The sequence below is a fragment of the Emys orbicularis genome, chromosome 6, assembly GCF_028017835.1.
Source record: "Emys orbicularis isolate rEmyOrb1 chromosome 6, rEmyOrb1.hap1, whole genome shotgun sequence".
Lineage (NCBI taxonomy): Eukaryota > Metazoa > Chordata > Testudines > Emydidae > Emys > Emys orbicularis.
This window is the reverse complement of record NC_088688.1, coordinates 64,609,463-64,634,534: the sequence shown is the minus strand read 5'-3', so window position 1 is coordinate 64,634,534 and position 25,072 is coordinate 64,609,463. Positions and strand designations below refer to the sequence as shown.

The 25,072-nt window shown below is 41.6% G+C and overlaps 1 protein-coding gene across 1 annotated transcript in view; it reads left to right on the top strand.

The window, feature by feature from the left end:
* The first annotated feature begins 1,185 nt into the window (after positions 1 to 1,185).
* The window catches only part of LOC135880515 (solute carrier organic anion transporter family member 4C1-like), a 104,858-nt gene continuing 80,971 nt past the window's right edge, over positions 1,186 to 25,072 (top strand). The window contains exons 1-2 of the mRNA XM_065406831.1: positions 1,186 to 1,411; positions 11,434 to 11,697. Of these exons, the coding sequence (XP_065262903.1) occupies positions 1,186 to 1,411; positions 11,434 to 11,697 (490 nt within the window). The remainder of the gene's footprint in view (positions 1,412 to 11,433; positions 11,698 to 25,072) is intronic.

Sequence of the window (25,072 nt, the reverse complement as noted above, 5' to 3'; positions counted from 1 at the left end):
TATTTAATCATCCCTGGACTCCTTCCAAAGTGTTCTTGTTCAGAGGGGTAAGATGATTAATTCCTATTCTTTGTAAACAAACTGGTACTACCACTAAACACTTGATGAACACCCACACTTGATGCCTCCACAAAAGTTGTAATACCTCTTCCTTGTTCTGTGTCAGGAATATATTTATAGGCTTATGAGATGCAAGTATCTATCATATCCACCACACAACCAGTCTCTGTGAGTCAACACTGGAAAAACTGTTCTCAGAAACAACAGTTGGAAAATGTTTTTTGGTCAGAAATTGGATTAGTGATTCAGGATGGGTTTCATCCGATCTAACTTTTGGGGCATGAGGAAGGACAGCACCCGGAATAACTACCCTCTAGCTTTTTCTGTCGGCAGCATTTGATGTTCTGAAAGTTTCAATTCCAGCGAGAGACTTTCAGAAGGGGATTCTTTCAGGTACTTGATTTTTTTAAAATACAATGGGGTTTCTGTCTATCCGCCTACAGTCTGGTTTCATAGCTCTTTGCAACAATGCCAGTCGCTCACATCCACACCCGCCGGAGATTATCAGTGGTTGTAGAGCCTACATCAGTCATCCTAGCTGGGAGTCCAGGCTAGTCCCATCTCCACCGGCTGTTTTTTCCTGACTTCATACACCCTGACATGCTTAATTACGTAAACCATTATGACTCTGGTAACATAAAGGAGAACTGGGTATTGAGGCATAACCATGAATTTGCAAAACGCTTCCAGTGGCGGTGCGGTGTCATTTTGCAGGTTCCTTGGGCGAAAAGCCCCCGTGCAGAAGAGGGGCGGGGGGCAGAAGGCAGACCGAGAAAAGGCAGCTTTAAAAAGTTTTCCTTCGAAGGCGAGAGGGCTGCTGGCGAAGGGCCCGGGCTGGGGCAGGGGTAGCTCCCGAAGGCAGAGGTGTACGAGGCCCCTCCCCTGTAGCGGCCGCAGCCTCCCCTCAGCCAGGGCTGTGCGGGGCACAGCGGCAGGTGCCGGGCAGCAGCCGTAGCCGCCCCCGCTCTTCGAAACCGCCCGAGCCGGCTCCCCAGTCGCAGGGAGGCGCGGAGGCGGCCCCAAGGGAGGCAGCAGCCACCTACCCCGAGTATTGAGAGGGGCCGGTCCCGGCTGAGGCTGCCTCTGGCCGGAGCGGGGCAGGAGCTGAGCGCGGACGGCATCGCTATGAAGCGGGGAGGCATCGCGAACCCGGCTTTCGAGCCCTCCAGCCCCAATCTCCGTCTCAAGCCCAGGGCGAGCGTCAGCCGCCCACGCTCGCCCCTCGGCCGCCCCCCGCCTGAATGTGAGGAGGGGCCGTGCGGGTGGGGCAGCTTCACCCCTAGGGCTCTGCAGCTGTGCAACAACCCCGAGGGCTACCTGAGCGCCTACAGCCTGTTGGCCGTCTTCCAAGGTAACTCTCGCCTGAGGGGGGCGATCCCTGGGGAAAGGGCAGCCCTACCGTGCCCCTTGTGGGGAAGGTGGAGGAGAAGGGTGGGATGGGCTAGGGAGGCTGTGGAGGGGACTTTGACTCTTTTGATAAGAGAGGAACAACTGGGGTGTGAGCTCCAGCAGGGTTGGTGTCAGCCTAAAATGTGGCAATCTTGTGACTTCGTCAGGCTCCATGTTATGCATATTCAGGCTCCTAACTAAAGTGACCTAGATAATGCTAGACTGCTTTCCCTCTACCCCTCCCACCCTTTTCTTTACTTATTCTTAAACTTGTCTGAATCCCTGAGTACCTCTCTGGTCAATCGGTTTCACACCCTTTCTTGTGCCACTTTACTACTACTTATAATATAGGGAAAATGCTCCCACCATTTTTTTTAACATGGCAAATAAAAGGGGAATAACTTTTACTTTATGACTTTACAAAGAAATCAAATGTTAACACAACAATAAGCGTGTGTTGGTTAGGCCATGGATAATGTGACTAGCTGTGTTCCAAGCAAGTCAGCCACTGTTTTTCATCAGATTGGTTAGTTTATCTACAAAATTAAAGTATATTTTCAGACCCTCGTATTTGTTGTTCCAACAATGGCTTAGTACTGAAAGCCTCCAGCAGTCAAACCTGAGAGCCCGGTGCATCAGTGGGTGTGCAGTCATGACTACACACAGGCCCTGATCCTGGAAACTCTTAAGCACGTACTTACCTTTACGCATCGAAGTTACACATATGTGTAAATTTCTGCAGAGTTGGGACCATAGTCAGGATAACTTAACTTTTTTTTTTTTTTTAAAACAAATGTTTTCTAGGTGTCACTGATTCCAGTGAAACAATTTTTCCTGGTGCGTGAGTCTAGTAATCACTGAGTTCTAGGACTAAATCATAAAACAAAGAAATAGCTGAAAAACTTGCAACATGCAAGCTGATTTTGCTTGTAATGTTCACAGTGCAGTTCTAGAGATCAAGAATCACCTTCGGGGATGGCACCAGCCTCTTCCCAATTGGGGCGAGGGGGCTGAGGAGGGATAGCCAGGAAATTGGTGTGCGTGCAATACATCTTGTGGGCACTGGTCACCCTTACTTCTGCAATTCTCTGCCACCAGCAGCAGCGCATAAGTAAGGGTAGCAATACCATACCATGCCACCCTTACTTCTGTGTAATTTTTGACCTTTGGGCTGGGACAGATATTTTCAGTCAGTATTACATTTCCTTAAAACACATATGTGGAATTAATGATAATTTCGCCTTGATGCTGCAGAGAGCCATGCCAGGTAGCTGCCTGAATAAAGCCCCTTTCACATCATTGGCATGCTTACCAGATTGCACCCTCCCCTGTCCACCAAAAAGAAAGCAGGAGGGGGCACTAGCCTCTTGCCCAATATTTCAGTGGTTACAGCAGTGGTTCTCAACTGGTACGCAGAGGTCTTCCAGGGGATACAGCAACTCATCTAGATATTTGCCTAGTTTTATAACAGGCTACGTGAAAAGCACTAGCAAAGTCAGTACCAACTAAAATTTCATACAGACAATGACATGTTTATACTGCTCTATATACTAAAGCAGTGTTTCTCAACCCTGGGGCTCACGACTTATTTTAGACTTGTATGGTAAACATGAGAAAGTAAGCAATTTTTCAGTAATAGTGTGCTGTGACACTTCATATTTTTACGTCTGATTTTGTAAGCACGTAGTTTTTAAGTGAGGTGAAACTTGGGGTTATGCAGGACAAATCAACCTCCTGAAAGGGGTACAGTAGGCTGGAAAGGTTGAGAACCACTGGGTTAGAGCACTCATAGGACAGTGGTTTTCCACCTGTGGTCTGCAGACTCTTTGGGGGCCGCAGACAATGTCAAAGATTTCCAAAGGGGTCTGCACTTCCACTCAGAATTTTTTAGGGGTCTGCAAATGGAAAAAAAGGTTGGAAAACCACTGTCATGAGGGATATGAAAGGCCTGGGTTAAAATCTATGCTCTTCATAATGTGGAATAGGTCTTTCATATCCCAGGTGAGTGCCCTAAACACTGGGCTATAGAGTCTCTTTCTGGCCCGATGAATTGTCAATTATTTTATACGAAGTGGAACAGCTTCAACAGGAGCAGTCAAGAGAAACCCACTCCAAAATACTCCTACATCTTCAGTGAGTGCTTTAGTCACTGGGCTTCTGGGTAAAAAGGCATCTAAGCGCAGTGGTTCTAACTCTAGGAGAGGGTTTCTGGCTGAATCCTGAGTGGAGGGAGGTGTCTCTTCGCCTGGACTTGGGCACTTAACTTCCTCTTCTCAACATTTCCTACTGGCTAGCTTCAGCAGGACCCCCTCAGTGTGCTGGCATCCGTGAATTCCTTTTTTAGGTGTCTAACTCTCCCTATGCATTGTACAGGGTGTCTAGGGGTTCTCAAATTGGGGGTTGGGACCCCCCAGGGGGTCACGAGGTTATTACGGGGGGGGGGGAAGCAATCAACCTCCACCCCAAGTCCCGCTTTGCCTCTAGCATTTATAATGGTGTTAAATATATAAAAAAGAGTTTTTAATTTATAAGGGGGGGTTGCACTCAGAGGCTTGCTGTATGAAAGGAGTCACCAGTAAAAAAAAGTTTGAGAACCACTGGTCTAGGTGCTGAACTTGAGGATTGTGAATGTCGCTTGGCAGCATGGCACCTGAAAGTTCAGCACTACAATGCTGAGCCTTAGTGCCCCCTATGAATCCAACCCCCACTGCTCAAAATAAAGTTTGTTTTTGAAAAAAGAATAGTCAAGGTTCACAAATACAGTAATAGATAAGGAGGTTTTAGTACAAACACTTTACACTAGATTTTAAAACGTCTTACTAAATGTATCACTATGGTATTTGTTTGCTTGCATTTCTCTCATCTTGGACTATGAATTCAGTGGCATGTGTTCATAATCCATTTCATACTGCTTTTATGGTTTGTTTTTATTTATTTTTAAACACTGCAAAGGTATGCATAAAATGTCTTCCATTTGAATTGTAAAGAGTAGAAAAATTTTCTGTTCACAAAGGCTCAACATTTTCTAAATCAGGCCAAACTTAAGTTGATAGTGGGTCTTTCAAATGAAAATTGGCAATGGATATGTTTTGCTGAACATCAGAAAATAAACATGTAAATACAGAATATCAGGGAGGAACATTTCAACAATTTCTAATTATATATTAAACTTGTATCTGTGAACTGAGGTCATGATCTAGCAAATAATTGAAGCGCATATTTAAAATTAAGCATATATTTAAGCGTTGCTTGTTGGGGCCTGAGGTAGTTCTATAACGAAGGCACTGGACTAGGACTCAGAAGTTTTCTGGCTTTGCAACAGACCACCTTGGGTAATTCATTAAGGTCTTGATCTTGGTATCAGAGGTCCAGGTTGGTGGAAGTGTGCAGAGCTGTTTTGAAGCTTGCCTACACCAATCTGACTGCATGATTGGGCCTTTATCTTGCAGGCTATGGTTACACTAGGAGAAGCACCTAAATTTGCCAATATTGCAGGTTGGGAATACTGATGTAGATAAGGTTTTCTGTGTTCTCAGTAGTTCTTTAATCTTCAGTCTGTTTGATTTGACTGCACAAGTAAATGACTGTGAATTTCTGCAATATGAAACCTTGTTTACACGAGGGATCCCAATGTAGCTAACACAAATGGAAGCTCTTTAGAAAACTTCTCTTATGTAGACAAAATTATGTGGCTTGGGCCCCCATATGTAAAATAGGGATAACATTTCCCTATCTTTACAGGGGTATTGTGAGGATACACCCATTAATATCTGTGAAATGCTTAGGTACTATAGTGACTTTCATAGTAAATCAAATAAATTATGCATAATCAGATACAGTATCTCAATGAGACTTAGACTGCATTTTGAATGGTTCCCTCTTTTTTTATAGTAGTGGGATGCTAAATGTCTTAATTAGAATAGGTCTCCTCCTACCTTCAGGTGTTTAACATGTCAAAGGCAGGAAGGTCATGATGTCCTCTTTGAAATTGGATGAGGGTGGAAAGGGAGGGAAGAGAAGACTAATTAATCTAGATAAAAGGTGTATCTTGAAAGTTAGATTGTAAAGTTATTGTTTGGTATGAATGTTTGTGTGTCGGGGGAGGAATGGCCCACACTTCCAAGAATACTGTAGTTCTAAAGAGTATCAGAGCCAGGAAATTAAAATGCAGATTGTATTTAACAAATAATACTCCCCCACAGATTAGGAATATGTAGATGCTGAGTTATGGCAGTCCAAACTACTGTAACTCTACCTTGCCCCATTCTACTATGGGAACAATTACTTTAATGTAGTTACAGTTAAGTATTTCAGTTTTCAAATTTCAGAAACATCAAAGAAGGTAATACATTGTAAACATGCCAGCCTCCACCCCCCAAATACTAAAGTACCTGCCTAATCATTCAACATAGTTTTATATCTTCTGTGGAACTTGTGACTAATTGGTGATGAGCATTGCTGCTCTAAACCTTCTAGATACAGTAATCCTCAACTTTCATCTCATCTAAGCATATAACATTTTTACATAAAGAATAAAACCAAAAATAAATAGCAATTTGTAAAGGACTGGTGTGCATATGTATCACTGCTTTAACTGAAGGCAACGTTGGGCACACTTAGGACTCCAACTTACAAAGATTTTGTAGTCAAATAGCTGGTCTTAAAAAGATGATATTGCAATAGTTAGCAATGGATAGATTCTCCTACATTTCAAGTGGAGCTGTCTGGAAAAATGGACAATTTTTTTTTTTTTTTACCTGCTGTCATTTCAAGTTCAGATGAGGCCTATATTTCTATAGTATAGTCATTTAACTATATACTATACATAATGATTAACTTAATATCTGATTTTATGTAGCCTTTGATCAATATAAAAGTGCATAATTGCATCCTAGGATGCATGTCTGAGTCACCATAAATTATAACCACAAGAGTTGCTGCAGTTCACAACTGTGGGAGGGACTAGTAATAGCTCTTCAAAGTGAGTGACAGAATGTGAAAACAATGTCTTCATTATTGTTTCCAAATAAACTGCTGCCACTTTTGAGTGACTTCTTTCCCTGGACAAATGGAGGGAGGGCTATTTTCACACTTTGGGTAGGACTATTATTGACACCAGGAGTAAGCTGAGAAGAATAAAATCGATACAGCCAATCCACATGTGGCTTTGACAAGCTTTGTGACCAGGCATAACTTAATAAAAATATTATACTGCATTGTTTGTAAATTGTTTTCCGATACTTGGATGAGTGATTAATAAACTATTATCCTGAAATTTAAACTATGGCTGGTCACAAAAATTGTCAAAGCCACATACCAATTGTAAAGATTCAAGCAGACAGTGACATGACACCAATGCACATCTGAAACGCTTAGTAGTGGGAAAGAGGAAGGAAAAAAAAAAAAACCTTTGGCCACTTAGTTATACAAATGGGTAAAAGTAGGGCTGTTGCGCGATTTAAAAAAAAATTGCTCAATTAATTTGTTTAAACATTTTTGGATGTTTTCTACATTTTCAAATGTATTGATTTCAATTACAACACAGAATACAAAGTGTACAGTGCTCACTTTATATTTTTGAGTTTACAAATATTTGCAAGGTAAAAAACAAAAGAAATATTTTTCAATTCACCTAATATAAGTACCATAGAGCAATCTCTTTATTATGAAAGTTGAACTTACAAATGTAGAATGATGTACAAAAAACCCTGCATTCAAAAATAAAACAATGTAAAACTTTAGAGCCTACAAGTCCACTCAGTCCTACTTCTTGTTCAGCCAATTTCCCAGAAAAACAAGTTTGTCTACATTTGCAGAAGATAATCATAGAATATTAGGGTTGGAAGACCTCAGGAGGTCATCTATCCCATTCCCCTGCTCAAAGCAGGACAAACACCAACTAAATCATCCCAGCCAGGGCTTTGTCAAGCCAAGCCTGAAAAACCTCTGAGAATGGAAATTCCACCACCTCCCTAGATAACCCATTCCAGTGCTTCACCACCCTCTTACTGAAATAGTGTTTCCTAATATCCAACCTAGACTTCCCCCACTGCAACTTGAGACCATTGCTTCTTGTTCTGTCATCTGCCACCACTGAGAACAGCCTAGCTCCATCCTCTTTGGAACCCCCCTTCAGGTAGTTGAAGGCTGCTATCAGATCCCCTCTCACTCTTCTCTTCTGCAGACTAAATAACCCCATTCCCCTCAGCCTCTCCTTGTAAGTCATGTTTCCCAGCCTCCTAATCATTTTTGTTGCCCTCCACTGGACTCTCTCCAATTTGTCCACATCCCTTCCATAGTGGGGGGGACCAAAACTGGACACAATACTCCAGGTGTGGCCTCACCAGTGCCGAATAGAGGGCAATAATCACTTCCCTGGATCTGCTGGCAATGCTCCTACTAATATAGCCCAATATGCGGTTGAACTTCTGGTCAACAAGGGCACACTGCTGACTCATATCCAGCTTCTCGTCCACTGTAATCTCTAGGTCCTTTTCTGCAGAACTGCTGCTTAGCCAGTCAGTCCCCAGCCTGTAGGGATTCTTCCTTCCTAAGTGCAGGACTCTGCACTTGTTGAACCTCACCAGATTTCTTTTGGCCCAATCCTCCAATTTGTCTAGGTCACTCTGGACTCTATAATGCTGCCTGCTTCTTGTTTACAATGTCACCTGAAAGTGAGAACAGGCATTTGTATGGCATTGTTGTAGCCGGTGTTGCAAGATATTTGCATGCCAGATGCGCTAAAAATTCATATATCCCTTGATGCTTCAACCACCATTCCAGAGGACATGTGTCCGTGCAGATGACAGGTTCTGCTCAATAACTATCCAAAGCAGTGCAGACCAACGCATGTTCATTTTCATCATCCAAGTCAGATGCCACCAGCAGAAGGTTGGTGTGTGGTTGGTTTTTTTTTTTTTTTTTTGCGTGTGGTGGTGGTTTGGGTTCTGTAGTTTCAGTATCAGTGTTGCTCTTTTAAGACTTCTGAAAGCATGCTCCATACCTCATCCCTGTCAGATTTTGGAAGGCACTTCAGATTCTTCAATCTTGGGTCGAGTGCTGTAGCTATCTTTAGAAATTTTCCATTAGTATATCTTTTTATTTTGTCAAATTTGCAGTGAAAGTGTTCTTAAAATGAACAACATGTGCTGGGTCATCATTTGAGACAACTGTAACATGAAATATATGGCAGAATGTTGGTAAAACAGAGCAGGAAACATAGAATTCTTCCCCAAGGAGTTCAGACACAAATTTAATTAACGCATTATGTTTTTAACTAACATCATCAGCATGGAAGCATGTCCTCTGGAATGATGGCCGAAGCATGAAGGGGCATATGAATGTTTAGCAAATCTGGCACATAAATACCTTGCAATGCCAGCTCTGTGAATGCCTGTTCTCACTTTCTGGTGATGTTGTAAATAAGAAGCAGGCAGCATTATCTCACATAAATGTAAACAAACTTGTTTCTCTTTGCGATTGGCTGAACAAGAAGTAGGACTGAGTGGACTTGTAGGCTCAAATTTTGCATTGTTTTGTTTTGGAGTGCTGTTAAGTAACAAAACTACATTTGTAAGTTGCACTTTCATGACAGATTGCACTACAGTACTTGTATGAGGTAAATTGAAAAATACTACTACTTTGATCATTTTTACAGTGCAAATATTTGTAAAAAATAATATAAAGTGAGCACTGTACACTTTGTATTCTATGTTGTAATTGAAATCAATATATTTGAAAACATCCAAAAATATAATAAATTTCAATTGGTATGCTATTGTTTAACATTGCGATTAATTTTTTAATCATGATTAATTTTGAGTTAATTGCATGAGTTAACGGCGATTAATCGACAGTCCTAGTAAAAAGTTAAAATAGTAATAACTAGATTTAATAAAGTAAGTCAAAGATTAATGACTTGCAACTAACATCCTAGTTCTTTGGTGCAGTACCTCTTGTGGACCACACTGTGGACTAGCCTTCACATACTGTAGAAATGCAAGTAGTTGAAACACTGTTCTTTAGCTAATATTTACTCGGGTGCTAAGAACTCTTGGAGTAAGACCTGGGAGTTGCCAACAGTATAGTGTCTGGATCAACAGGCTTCCATCTCTGCTAAAGCAACTGTTTTGCTCCTTTAGTAATGAGGAGCCATTAACCATTATTTTACCAGCAATTACATTTAGCACTAATAAACTCTTATAAATGAATTTGCTTGTTATTTTAGTCTGTGATTTGAACATGGGTAACTAAACCAATGACCAATTACAATAAGAACGTTTAACAGTTTTTTGTAATCAGTTACTGACCTACTTCACTTTTGTGGTGTACAAGTATTTAACTCTTGTGAGCCAGTTTCCCATCTTTAAAATATAAAGATGCTTACCTACTTCATATGAGTGCTCAGGGACCTAAGAAGATGTTTGAAGTGCTATACATATGCCAAAAAAATGACAGAAGCAGAAAACCAGCTTGATATTTGCTCATTCCTTTAGGTCATTAAGGCCTCTAGTCACCACTGTGTTTGGTGTACTCCTCTTCTCTCCCCCCCCCCCCCCAGTAAAAAAAACAACCCATCACACCAACAGTCTGTCATAGTGGCCTTGAATACTGGAATTCCTCTCCCCTCCCCCCAGTACTCCAACATATGAATTAAGTGTAGTAGTTTGGATATTACAGTTCATAGGGTGAGCCCTTCTCCAGTCCTTTTATGCTAGGTGTGGCAATTAAGTCATTCTCCCTGGCCCAATACTGGGCTTTAAAGATTTCCCTCAGTGCAGGAACTATGGAGGCAAGCTGTAAGACTGACTGAGGACCCCTCAGAAGCCTTGCAGTAATGGTTATGCTGGGCGTGGGGCTAGCAGCAGGAAGGGTATGCTGGAGATGGTCTGAGTAGTGTTTCTGCCTATAGGGCATCCTTGAGAGGCTGCTATATAAGTTTGTGTCTATGCTTATAGCTGTGGGTAAAGTACAGACACTGCATGCCTAGCTAGTACAGGTATAAATCGCATGTAGATGGTGAAGCACTGTTTAGGCAAGTAGAGTACAAGCACTCCTGAACCTTGTGGGTACATACTGGGTAAATACCATGGGTATATAATCACCGAAGCAGTATCTCCTCACCTACACTGCTATTTTTAGCAGTGCAGTATCCTGCTACAGGAGTTTTTCCCTGCCACAGGGAAAGGCTTCTGTAGCTCCCTGCAGTGGGGAAAGGCTCTGGCAGCTCCCTGCTGCCCAGCCTTTCCCTGCTGCCTCTCCCCTGCCAGAGCCTTTCACTGACTTGTGTAGCTACACACAACAGTGTGGATTCAGCCTGCTTTTCAAACAATATATGCCGTCGCAAGAGGTGTGCACTATAGCTGTAACCTTAGGACATATACCCTATATGGCTCTCTACACACCGGAGCAGTACCTCCTCTGTCACACTGCTAAAAATAGCAGCATATACTGTCCTGCTGGAGCCCTTCACTGCCACGTGTAGCTACACAACACAGTGGGGATGCAGCCTGCCTTTCACTGAAACATGTAGCTACACATAACTATGTGCTGCTGCAAGTAGAGACAAGACTTTAAGCGGTCCTGAGAGTCTCTGCAGCTCCAGATCAAGAGGGCCCAAAACTGCCTTGAACCTGAATCTGGATCTCCCACATCCTGGATGAGTGCCCTAACAACTAGGCTAAACACTAGATGGAGGGTGGCAAAATCTCTCACTAATAGTTTCAGGTCAATCAAAACCTTTCTGTAAACTGTTCATCTGGAAAAAAAAATTGCCCAGTGCTAAGGTCTGAATTAAGTTATTTGCTGTCATGATCACTAAACTCTCTCTCAAAAGAGCTGAGCGATTGAATGGCAAGATTGAATTTGAACTTGCACATGATCCAGTGATAAGATTACACAGTAGTTTTTCAAGAAAATAATACTTATTTGGTTTGTCTAATTGTCTCTCTCTCTCTCTCTCTCTCTCTCTCTTTTTTTTAATAGGTATTGTGGTGAATGGCCTAGTAAATGTTAGTATTTCCACTATTGAAAAACGTTTTGAGCTGAACAGTTCCCTCACTGGTGTCATCTCTGCAAGCTATGACATTGCTTTTTGTGTATTGTCGCTGTTTGTATCTTTCTTTGGAGAAAGAGGGCACAAACCAAGATGGCTTGCCTTTTCATCATTTATGATAGGATTGGGATCACTTGTGTTTGCCTTGCCACACTTTGCTGGTGGAATATACCAATATGGATCTAAACTTGAAGGTAAGCTCATATTTTTGTATTTTTGGTATTTTTCTAACAAAATGAATAGGATAACTGAATATGCACAGAGTTGTGTTGAATAGATCCCTATGTATTTGGATATGAAAGTGTATTATCTAGATTAGGGTATCAAGTGCAGAGGAACATGTGGGATATGTTCCCTTTTTTTGTTTTGTATCCACATAGTATTGCTTACTGAGGCTTTGGGTGTGCTTACAGTTGTACCCATCTCATAGTTTTTTGTGTGGCTTATTAAGGTCTCTGGGCAGACTGTTGGGCTCCCTACTGATGTAGATCAATCCCTTCTTTATGTGCTGCAAAGTACCAGGCACTATTAAATTACTGGTGGTGTCTTCTCCATTAAGGTTAAATCTTGATGTTAAACTTCACTAACAGCTACCTTATCTCAATTTTCTGTTTTTAGTAGGGCTGTTGATTAATCGCAGTTAACTCGTGCGATTAACTAAAAAAATTTAATCACTATTAAAGTAATTGCAATTAATTGCACTTTTAAACAATAGAATACCAACTGAAACTTTTAAATATTTTTGGATGTTCTTCTAAATTTTCAAATGTATTGATTTCTGTTACAACACAGAATACACTGGTCTACAATTTTTGAGAAGTCGTCTGCTTCAGAGATAAAATGTGCTATTTATTATGTATTTTGATGTGCTGAATTCAAATATGACAATTAAAACAACTGATTGGCTACTGTTTCTAAGATATTTAAGTTTTTACATTTTATGTCTATGTATATTGTGTAGATAGTAGAGTTTTAATCATAAATTGTAAACCTAGGTCTTTTCATGTGTTTATGGTTGCTTTACATGATAATATTTCACCTGTCCTGTTTATGTAACACTTTAAAAATCAGCAAAAGGGTTATATAAATAAAATTTATTATGAAACAAAAGGCAAAAAACTATTCTGTACATAGTTTAGTCCTATTCAGTGTCTACTCGGCGCTTCTTGGCTTGTCTCTTGTATTCATTAAATGGAGCATCTCTTGTCACTGTCCAGCAATAGTCTGCAAGCATTGATGGGCTCCATTTGCCCTGATAGCGTTTCTCCATTGTTGCAATGTCCTGGTGAAATCGCTCGCCGTGCTCGTCGCTCACTGCTCCGCAGTTCGGTGGTAAAAAATCTAGATGAGAGTGCAAAAAATGTATCTTTAGTGACATGTTGCAACCAAGGCTTTTGTATGCCTTGGGAGGTTTTCCACCAACAACCTGTAGTTGTCTGCCTTGTTGTTTCCGAGAAAATTTATTGCCACTAACTGGAAGGCTTTCCATGCTGTCTTTTCCTTTCCACGCAGTGCATGGTCAAATGCATCATCTCGAAGAAGTTCACGAATCTGAGGACCAACAAAGATACCTTCCTTTATCTTAGCTTCACTTAACCTTGGAAATTTTCCACGGAGGTACTTGAAAGCTGCTTGTGTTTTGTCAATGGCCTTGACAAAGTTCTTCATCAGACCCAGCTTGATGTGTAAGGGTGGTAACAAAATCTTCCTTGATTCAACAAGTGGTGGATGCTGAACACTTTTCCTCCCAGGCTCCAATGACTGTCGGAGTGACCAATCTTTCTTGATGTAGTGGGAATCTCTTGCACGACTATCCCATTCGCAGAGAAAACAGCAGTACTTTGTGTATCCAGTCTGCAGACCAAGCAAGAGAGCAACAACCTTCAAATCGCCACAAAGCTGCCACTGATGTTGGTCATAGTTTATGCACCTCAAAAGTTGTTTCATGTTGTCATAGGTTTCCTTCATATGGACTGCATGACCAACTGGAATTGATGGCAAAACATTGCCATTATGCAGTAAAACAGCTTTAAGACTCGTCTTCGATGAATCAATGAATAGTCTCCACTCATCTGGATCGTGAACGATGTTGAGGGCTGCCATCACACCATCGATGTTGTTGCAGGCTACAAGATCACCTTCCATGAAAAAGAATGGGACAAGATCCTTTTGACGGTCACGGAACATGGAAACCCTAACATCACCTGCCAGGAGATTCCACTGCTGTAGTCTGGAGCCCAACAGCTCTGCCTTACTCTTGGGTAGTTCCAAATCCCTGACAAGGTCAATCAGTTCACCTTGTGTTATGAGGTGTGGTTCAGAGGAGGAGGATGGGAGAAAATGTGGGTCCTGTGACATTGATGGCTCAGGACCAGAAGTTTCATCCTCTTCCTCGTCTGACTCAAGTGAGAATGATTCTGGTGCATCAGGATCCGGCAGTCCTTCTCCGTGGGGTACTGGGCGTATAGCTGATGGAATGTTTGGATAATGCACAGTCCACTTTTTCTTCTTTGACACACCTTTCCCAACTGGAGGCACCATGCAGAAGTAACAATTGCTGGTATGATCTGTTGGCTCTCTCCAAATCATTGGCACTGCAAAAGGCATAGATTTCCTTTTCCTGTTCAACCACTGGCGAAGATTTGTTGCACAAGTCTTGCAGCATATGTGTGGGGCCCACCTCTTGTCCTGATCTCCAATTTTGCAGCCAAAATAAAGGTGATAGGCTTTCTTAACCATAGTGGTTATACTGCGCTTCTGTGATGCAAAAGTCACTTCACCACAAACATAGCAGAAGTTATCTGCACTGTTCACACAAGTACGAGGCATCTCTGCTCACTTTGGCTAAACAGAAATGTGTCCCTTTGCAAAATCAAACACTGACAAATAAGAGAGCACGACACTGCGTGATTTCTAGAGCTGATATAGGGCAATTTGTTCAGCAGAGTGATGTAAGCTTCGTTATGATTGCATCATCCATGACTTCTAGGAATAACATGATGCAATTCCTATCATGTATGATGCAATACCAGCTTCAGATTGCATCATTCATTGTTTTGCCTAAAAAGCAAGTACTGTCCAAACCCAGTCATAGATTTATTCATAGATCCAGTCAAAGATGTATTTTAGTCATTTCTGGTTTAAATTGAGATCCCTTCCCTTTATAACTCACTTATCCTCCGCCATTCCCAAGTCAAGGGTTGTATATACTGACCCAATAGCATATCTTGAAAACTAGAGCCAATCAACAATTTTAAGCATCATTTTCGTTCTCAGTGACCCAGAATTAGTAACGTTTGACTACATTTATTTCAGAAGCATTTTGGCTGTAGAGCAGTGATACAAAGCGTACATTGCTCACTTTTATATTTTTATATTTAGATAGTATTTTTCAGTTCATCTCAGACAAGTACTATAGTGCAATCTCTTTATTTTGAAAATGCAACTTCAAATATAGATTTATTTTTTGTTACATAACTGCACTCCAAAACAAAACAATGCAAAACTTGAGCCTACAAGTCCACTCAGTCCTATTTCTTGTTCAGCCAATCACAAAGAGCAACAAGTTTGTTTACATTTATGTGAGATAATGCTGCCTGCTTCTTATTTACAACATCACCAGACAGTGAGAACAGGCGTTCACATGGCACTTTTGGAGCTGGCATTGCAAGGTATTTGTGCCAGATATGCAACACTTATTCAGCCTGTTTGGGAGTACTTAAATTGCAATCTCTCTGGGGCAGGACTATCTCTGTTCTGTGTCTTTACAGCACCTAGCACAACAGGGTCCTGGACTGTGGCCAGGTGCTGTGTTAATAGAACCAAAGTCTAGGAAAATTTGGCTTCTAACGAAGTATTGGAAATTGACTTCTGATGTGGGTTGACCTTACAATGTTGAGGAGGGAAAAAGGCAAAGTGTTTTGTGCATGTGTGGATTTGTAATTGGATCTATCTCTGACACTTTGGTATTGACCTTTTCTGTGTGTGACTTTATCCCTTCAGCAACTCTGCTCTTTGCTTCTAGCAGGTAATGCTGGGGAATCTTCTTTCAAAGTGTCCATCAGTGTTGAAGTTCCTGTTCTGTGTATATGTGATACACTTCTGTCACCTCATTAAATCAAGATTCTACACTTGATGCTTTCTCAGTGCTTGCTGGAGATACACATGACACTTTGTGTCAGAATACCTAGCACTGTGAAGTGTCAGGAAAACCTTCATGTCATGTTTCTAGGGTGACATGCCTTGTGGCTCTGCCATTTTTTTTTTTTTAAATAAAGTGAACATATCAAACAAAGTGATTAAATCTTTCCAACCACCACACCCTATCATGTATTCTCCATCATAAAACTGATTTGGCTGAATTCCCACTTCCTTCAATTCTTACTACTTGTAGTGGGGTCTAGTGGGCTTGCTGGACTATACTGTTGCTTCCTTTAAAATATGCTGTAGGCCTAGTTTTTTCACTGAAAAAAAAATTCTATACTAAGTTACCATCTATAATTCTGTGCTGTTGTCTAGCATGTCATATCTTGCAAGGTGAAATGGCTGCAGATGCTGTGCACAGGCTATGAAGAATTTCTTAATTCAGGCTAAGCAAATGTTTTGCAAATTCTGTATTTCTATTTCATGGTGCATGTGTCCTTAAAAACTCTACACCCCCTACCCCCCGTTAGTAACAAAGGGCTGAAATCCCCCATCATTTGCCTAGTACTCTGGAAAGACGGCTTAAGCACATCTAAGCCGATACTAATCAGGCAAAAATGTTCTGTGTAGTAACAAATGATGCTTCTTGCCTTCAGGGCTGAGCATGCTTCCTCCACAGTGTCCCCCGCACCTATTGGCTTTGAGAGAGATGTTTGAAGGGACATGTGCTGGCATGGCTTTACTCTAAATGATTTGACTCAGGAAAGCGAAGTACTAAGGTAAACATAAGTGAGATTAACATCAAAGTGTGGTTATGCAAAGTTGTTGAAAAACTTTCCCTGGTGGTGGCATTCATCATGATTCATGGGTAAGACTAGAGGCTATTGCACGTTAGGAAGAAATCTAAGATTGCAATCACACTAGCATGAAATTGTAGACCTATTTTTAAACAACTGTATTTAGAAGATCTTGTTGCCAAAAATATAAGCATAGCACCTCTCCTCTCTGACTTGACTTTTTTTTCCCCATGCTACATTTCTAGTAACCCGCCTCCGTCTTTGGTGTGCCCTACTCAAAGCTAGAGAACCTAGAATATGAGGACCCTGAAGCCAAAAGTCAACTACCTCTGTGGGTAGATCAGCCCCAGAAATAGTTGTTCATCATTAGTCTGTGCACACTTACTGCTGACTTATACCGTCTCCTATTGATATTTTGGAAGGGAGAAAGATAGTAGAAAAGTGGTATTTATTTTTTCTTGAAAAATCTTTTGTTTTCCATCTTTCTAAGACTTTTTTCCTATGCATGCCTTGACTTGTGTGCACCAGAACTGTTGACGTCTTGATGGCCTTTTTGTTTCAAGGAAAAAATTCAATGTTTGTTTCTAATAATTCAGTTATTATATATTTGTTTTATTAATCATTTGGAATTTTTACTATAGAGTACTGACATTAATGTGTATATCTATACTACTGCTAATTATTCATACCAGGTTGAGTGAACATTGTTAATGAATTACTTAATACCCTTTAGAAGTTTCATTAAGTTCCTCTGAAATGTTGATTAGAAATGTGGTTTGTACAAAGAGGAAACATAACTTCTTCTTTCTTGGAGTACTCAGTGCTAAGAACTCTTAAAGTGAATATTTAGCTCTGTGTCAGTATTTAACTTGGTGCTCTTCAGTATGAAGCACAAGGCTAACCACTTGGGGGTGGGGGGGGGGCAAGTAGGGGCATGCTTCCCAATAATCATTAGGGGCATAGAGCTTCTCTGGCCCTGGGGTCACAGAAGCAGGGAAGGGAAACCTCCTGCTGGGGCAGGGGAGGGGAGAGGGCAGCAAGCTCATTCCCAGATTAGGTGGGGAGGGGGGGGACAGCGAGCTTCTTGGGGGAGGGGCCACATTTAAATTCCTGCATATGCCCTTTCTAACCACTATACTTACAGTGAATACTTACAATATGCAGTGTGATGTGTAGTTAGTTGTAAGGCCATGAATACAACTGTCTGTCAAACTGTTTGATCTTTGAGGGCCATCTTAGCTTTTATTACAGTATTTCATAAACCATACATATGTCAGGTGTGATGGGTTGGGTCACAGAGACCCCCTTGGGACTCTCACGTGGTGTGCTGAGACTACCTCTGAGCCTGTTTTCTCTGCCAGTTTGGGCCCCCAAACCCCTGCATTGTTGAGCCAGACACGCAAGCCTGCTGCAACACGGACCCAGGGTCTGAAACCCCCCACCCCCCAAAGCTGCAGACTTAACTGAAAACAGCTTAGCGAGTGCTCCTGTATCCAGCACCCAGACACCTAGCTCCCAATGGGATCCAAACCCCAAATAAATCCATTTTAATCTATATAAAGCTTATACAGGGTAAACTCATAAATTTGTCTGCCCTCTGTAACACTGATCGAGAAATATGCACAGCTGTTTGCTCCCCCAGGTATTAATCACTTACTCTGGGTTCACTAATAAGTGATTATTAAGAATAAAAAGTAGGATTTAAGTGGTTCTAAGTAATAATAGACAGAATAAAGTAAGTCACCAAGTGAAAGAAAGCAAAACCACACACGTCTAAGCCTAATACATTAAGAAATTGAATACAGGTAAATCTCACCTTCAGAGATTTTTCACAGCCTAGACTCCTTCTTAGTCTGGGCCCAATCCTTTCCTCTGGTACAGTTCTTGTTAGTTCCAGCTCAGGTGGCAACTAGGGGATTTCTCATGACTGCAGTCCCCATTGTTCTGTTCCACCCCCCTTTAATAGCTTTGGCACAAGGCGGGAATCCTTTGTCTCTCTCTGGGTTCCCACCCCTCCTTCTAAATGGAAAAGCACCAGGTTAAAGATGGATTCCAGTTCAGGTGACATGGTCACATGTCCTGTGAGACTTCATTACCCACTTGCTGGCGTACATATGTATACAGGTTTCAGAGTAGCAGCCGTGTTAGTCTGTAACTGCAAAAAGAACTGGAGTACTTGTGGCACCTTAGAGACTAACAAATTTATTAGAGCATAAGCTTTCGTGGGCTACAGCCCACTTCTTCGGATGCATCCGAAAGCTTATGCTCTAATACATTTGTTAGTCTCTAAGGTGCCACAAGTACTCCTGTTCTTTATATGTATACAGGAAGTCTTACAAGTAAACAGACATTTACAGCCAGTTGTCCTGGTTAATGGGAGCCATCAAGATTCCAAACCACCATTAACGGCCCACAATTTGCATAATTACAATGGGACCTCGGTTATATTTCATATTCCTAGTTTCAGATACAAGAATGATACATTCATACAAAGAGGATTACCACACTCAGTAGATTATAAGCTTTGTAATGATACCTTACAAAAGACCTTTTGCATAAAGCATATTCCAGTTACATCATCTCCACGCTTATACATATATTTTTATAAAAACATGGAGTGCAATGTCACATCAAGTATGGATAAATAGGTTGTTGCCTTAAAGTGAGCATATTAAATGACTTCTCTAAAACCTAAATTATTAGCTAAAAGCAATTTGAAACATTCCTAATAACCCCTGGACTCAGTAGGAGCGTCTCACAATATAATGGCTTGCATTACAATATTGATCACGTCACATTTTTCAAAGCATGGTAGAGACACTGACTAATCCTTAAATATCTTTGCTAAGATGTTATCCCTACTTACCATGTGGGGAATCTGAGACAAATTAAGTGAATTGCCAAGGCCAAAGAGCAAGGCAGTGGCAAAGTTTGGACTAGACTATTAATTGCCCCCTGAGCTCACTAGATCATGCTGCTTTTAGAAATATAAGGGAGTGAAGAGGGAGGTCAAGGCAGGAAGATAAAGCATCTGAAAAGCTGAATTTTTAGGAGTGCTTCAGAAATCACTCAGTCAGATCTAACTTGCTGAAAAGCATGAGTACAATTTGCTTTGCAGCTATAGATACACAGCAGCATTTGTTTCCAGCAATTTGTCAGATTTCCTCAAGTGTCCTACTTGGAATAGAAAAAATAAGGTACTGGGGCTGGGAGGAACAGATGACATGTTGAGGTAGTTTCCACCTCTTCCATAATACTTGAATGTCACTGTCACAACCATGTATACATCTATAATGACCTTACAATGGGGGCACCTGATAGCACACAGTAGTTAAAGTTGCATACTAAAATGGGGGCAGATAATTGTTTCCCTCTCCATCCCTGTCAGTGTCAGATGACCTGTCAGTGTAAAACTTCATACAGCAACACCTGGATCCAAGTTTTACAGGCAAGTTAAATCTACTTTGTACACTGCTTAACACAGATGGTCTAATGCAGAAGACTAACAAAAATGACTCATTCAAATCTGATACTGTAATTATAGTTAGTGTGACAAATTTTCAGGTTTTTTAGTCAACATTTACCTGAAAAAATTTGCTCTTGAAGTTGGGAGTCAGATGGGATGCACAGAAGAATGAACATGTTAAGCCTTGCCTCAGTGTTCTAAAGTGTTTAATGCAGAAAAGGGGATAATTGGAATGCATACAAAACTTTGAGGATGCTCCAGGCTATTGGGTTTGTGACATGAAGAAATACTACTTGAAAGAAAGGACATCACTCTAAGGAAGCAAACTTTGTGTAATATAGGGATAACTTGCATAAGAGGAGCTTTCTGGGTATTCTATGTGTGCATAGTGGAGTCACCATTCCTTGGTCAGCAAATAGCTGTGAAATCATGTGGCAAAGTGTCATTCCCCTTCTGCTCTACAGCAAGGCTACTACTGCGCTAATTTGCTTTATTACCGCAAGTGCCAGAGGTGGTAGTAGATACAAAACATTCCTACACTGCCAATGAACCCTGTGAGTGTCAGTATACCCTATGATGGAATTTGTTTGCTCCTTTTTAAAAACAACTAGGAAATCACACACACACACAAAATATATCTAAAGAACATTAAGGCTGAAAAGTAAAACACAAAGTTGAAAAATACTAATATACGCTTGCTTGGGCAACCTAATTCAGTTACCTTGTGCTTAAAGGCTGTTTCATAAGGTATACACATGTGATAACACTGGGGTCCTCTCCCCCTGAACTTTTCAGTATATGGGATGAATGGTGTTCACTCCTTGTTTTCTTCTGGTTCAGTGTTTGGTCCCATATCTAATTTACAGCACACTATTCAAACCCTGCTCTGACTACAATATTAACTTCTTTATGAGGTTTTCTGGGCTCCTCCCCATAGTACGAACTAACTTTTGTAACATCCTTGTGACATGAGGATGTATTACCTCTCTTTTACAGATGGGGAAGTGAGGCTTGAGATTAAAAGCAGAAGTATCAACTAATTCTCACAGTGCCCAATCTGAAATGGCTAGCATTATATAGCACTTTATATGTTCAAATCACAACTTCCATTGACTTCAGGTGCAGCTCACCCTACAGTCTCATTTGAAGATGTGCTATCATAATAGTCACTAACTTGAAAATGAGGAATGGATGATCTCTTCTGTTCTTCAGAGGTGCATTTATCTGCCCTACTCGGGAGACATTATTTCTTTTCCTGTACTCCCCTGCCTATTCACTGAAGACCTTCTAACTTCTGCAACAAATGAGGTAGTGGTCCTTCAGCCAATAGCCTCCCTTATTACACAAGTCTGATTTATCCCTAGAGCAGGGTGAGCCTGTGCACTGAATGAAGCAGAGGCTCCTGTGGTGATCATGTAATTAAAGACAGTAGCATAATGCATATGGAAAAGGGAGCCAAACTAAAACTGGTCTTGCATTTCCTAACTTTTGAGTGTTTGACTTTGCAACTGTAATGATTTCTTAATGTAGCTTTTTTTGCATGTGTAATTCAGATACTGCCCAGAGCACATCAGTCTGATATGAAAAATAAAAAGAAAATGGATTAATTAATTTGCATAATTTTTAAGTATTCTTCATGTATGCATACCTATACAAAGAATACTGCTTATTGTGCTATAGTCCTACTTACATTTACCCTTACACTTTCAGAGTGATTGTAACTGCACTTTGGGTTTTAATGGACTTGTGGGGACTATGAGCACAAACACTTAGGTGTTGACATAGAATCATAGAAATGTAGGGCTGGCAGGGACCTCATGAAGTTATCAAGTCCAGCCCCCTGTACTGAGGCAGGACTAAGTAAACTTAGACCATCCCTTACAGGCTGTTTGTCTGATCTGTTTTTAAAAGCCACCAATGATGGGGGTTGCACAACCTTCCCTGGACCCCTTTTCCAGATCTTAACTACCTTTTCAGTTAGAAAGTTTTTCCTAAACTCCCTTGCTGCAGATTAAGCCTATTACTTTTTGCCCTCCCCCCCCCCCACCATCAGCGGGGAGAACAATTGATCACAATCCTCTTTGTAACAGCTCTTAATAATTAAGACCCCCTCAGTTCCTCTTTTTCTCAAGACTAAACATACGTAGTTCTTTTGACCTTTCCTCCTAGGTCAGGTGTTCTAAACCTTTTATCATTTTTGTTGCTTTCCTTTGGACTCTCCAGAACTGGACACAGTATTCCAGCTGAGGCCTCACCAGGGCCGAATAGAGTGGAACAGTTACCTTTCATTCTGTCAGGTTTCAGAGTGGTAGCTGTGTTAGTCTGTATCAGCAAAAACAACGAGGAGTCCTTGTGGTGCCTTCGAGACTAACGTATTTATTTGGGCATAAGCTTTCATGAGCTAAAACCCACTTCATCAGATGCATGGAGTGAAAAATACAGTAAGCAGTGTGTGTATATATATACAGCACATGAAAAGATGGGGGTTGCCTTACCAAGGGAGGGAGAGGGGGCAGTGAGGCCAATTCAATTACGGAGGAAGTGGCCTATTTTCAACAGTTGACAAGAAGGGGTAAATAGCAAGAGAGAGAAAATTACTTTTGTAGTGCTAACGAGGCCAATGCAATCAAGGTGGACATCGGCCATTTCCAATAGTTGACAAAAAGGTGTGATTATCAGCAGGGTGAAAAGTAATTTTCCCTTTGCTTCTACCGCATGAGCTAAAAGTCAACTGGCTGTTACCTAAGGCTGTAGAGCAGAGCGCGTGTACACACACATACACTCTCTCTCTCTCTCTCTCTCTCTCTCTCTCTCTCTCTCTCTCTCTTCCCGCCCCTCCCCCCTCCCGTCTGCCAGCCACAAGATGGGACAGAATACCACACCCAGGAGGTGTGTGGGTTACATAAGCACCTAGATTCACTGAACACCTAAATTTTCAGGATAAAAGTAGCTGCTGTGCCTAAGTTTTTTGCCTCTGGGCATGTGTACTACTGCCTCTAGATATCATTTCCAGCCTAAGCCCCTGGATGATTTCATGAACCAGGGGAAGATAGGTGTTAGTCTGCCTAAATCATGGGTAGGGCCAATTAGATAGGCATGCTCAGAGGTTGCCTACTGGAGCAGATCCTATTCAAAATCAGTCCGGAGGAGAAGGTAGTGTTCACTGGGCTATGGGATAGTCTGATATGATGCTCCCTCAGTCTCTCCTATTGAAGCTGTTCCACTGAGGATAACTAGCAGAAGAGTGGATTGGAGCAAGGGGACTGGACCCTAGGTCTCTAAACCACTGGGCTATTGAGTCAGTCTTTCTCTCTAACTATGAATATGTAATAGTCGTTGGATGATTGCAGGAGCTCTGCATCAGACTATATGATAACTCAGTGGTTAGAGCATGCTCCTGAGAAATGGGAGGTCATTGTTCAAATCCTTCCCATTGTAGCTAGGGGAATTGAACTCAATGTCTTCCACATCCCAAGTGTGTGTGCTAACCACCAGGCTAAGTGTTGTAAGGTGGCAGCTATACCAGCTAGTTTACCTCTAGCTGTTTTGTGTGGTGCAAGGCATACCTAATTTCAGGCCTGGTCTGCACTAGGAATTTACTTCAGCATAGGTACATCTTTCAGGGGTGTGAAAAATCGATACCCCTGTGAGATATAGCCATACTGACCTAATCCCCGGTGTAGACAGTGCTAGGTCGATGAAAGAATTCTTCTGTCAACCTCACTACTGCCTCTTGGGGAGGTAGATTATCTATACTGTTGGGAAAATCCCTCCTATCTGCATATTTAGTGTCTACACTGAAGTGTTACAAAGGTGCAGCTGTGCTGCTGTAGTGTTTTAAGTGTAGACAAGCCCTCACTCCTGTAAGAAACACCTTAGGTACCTAAGCCACTTGACTCCAGGAGATGAGTTCTTATTTGTGGATTGCTAAGCAAAGATAGGTGCCTTCTTGCAGTCTGACATGTGCTGTATCCATACTGATCATGAGTTCATATCACACCCTTGGTAGACTTTTGAGGGTCTATTGTGCACATTACTCTCTGCCTTCAGCCTCTGTCCTGAAGCAGAATGCAAAGGGGCTCCATCTGGAAGTTTTGCCCCAAGGGCAGAGCTTTTTGTTTAAGGAACAGTATTTGAAAGGGCTCCACAATGCATCTGAATATTTGAATTGTCTCAAATTTCTATGCCATATCAGGGCCATTGATAGAGTTACTGGGTCTGTAGCTAAGAAACCTATTGATCATAGGTCCTCAAATGTGTACCACCAAGGAACTGCTTTTAACTTTAAAAGTGATCTAAAATCCATCTGTATTGGGAGTTTGTCCTGAAAATTGGGGTGCCACAACAGGATTTCTGTAGATTTGGGCGAGAACACTCATTGATGAATGGGGTAATGAACACCTCTCTGATCCTCCTTTGCAGATCCTTTTCCTAAAGTGGAGTGTGGAGTCTAGGGCCCCGTCTACACTGGTGTTGTATCCACCAGGCAAAGTATTAACAACTTCAACAGAAATTTATTTACAGTGCAAGTCTCTTCTCCAAGCTGTAGCTGCACACTCTTTAACTCTCCCATCCTCCTCAACTCCTCCCCCCTCCTCCCTGTTTCCTGTCCTTTCAGACTCCCAACAGCCATGCTCCCACTTCTAATAATTACAAGCAGCATCTAAACACCACATTCCCTCCTCTCTTAAGAAACTTTCCAAATTAAAATAAACATTGTTGTTCTAACCCCAGGAACAAATATGAAACAAGACACTATACTGTTGGCAGGACTATTACACTGAAAACACTGTAGATACTACATAACATAGTCTTTAGTCCAGGCAGGTGGTCGTCTGAGTCTGACAGGCCGTCTCTCAAGCCCCGGTTCCAGTGCAATGTCTTGTTGTGTTGGTTCTACAGTGAAGTCATCCAATGCAGACTGGGTATTGGCATAATCTCCTCTTGGTGCATAGGCAGGTGCAAGATAAGAAGCATTCCATACCCGCCCATCAGAAAGTCGATAGGTGTAAGGTCCCTTCTTCTCTATGATTTTAAGAGGAGCTGTGAATTTATGGTCCCCTTTGCGTAAGATTCCAGGTTTTCGTATTCTAACAAAGGAACCACACTCAAACTTTGGTTCCTTAGCACCCCGCCGTTTGTCTGTGAAAGCCTTAGACTTTG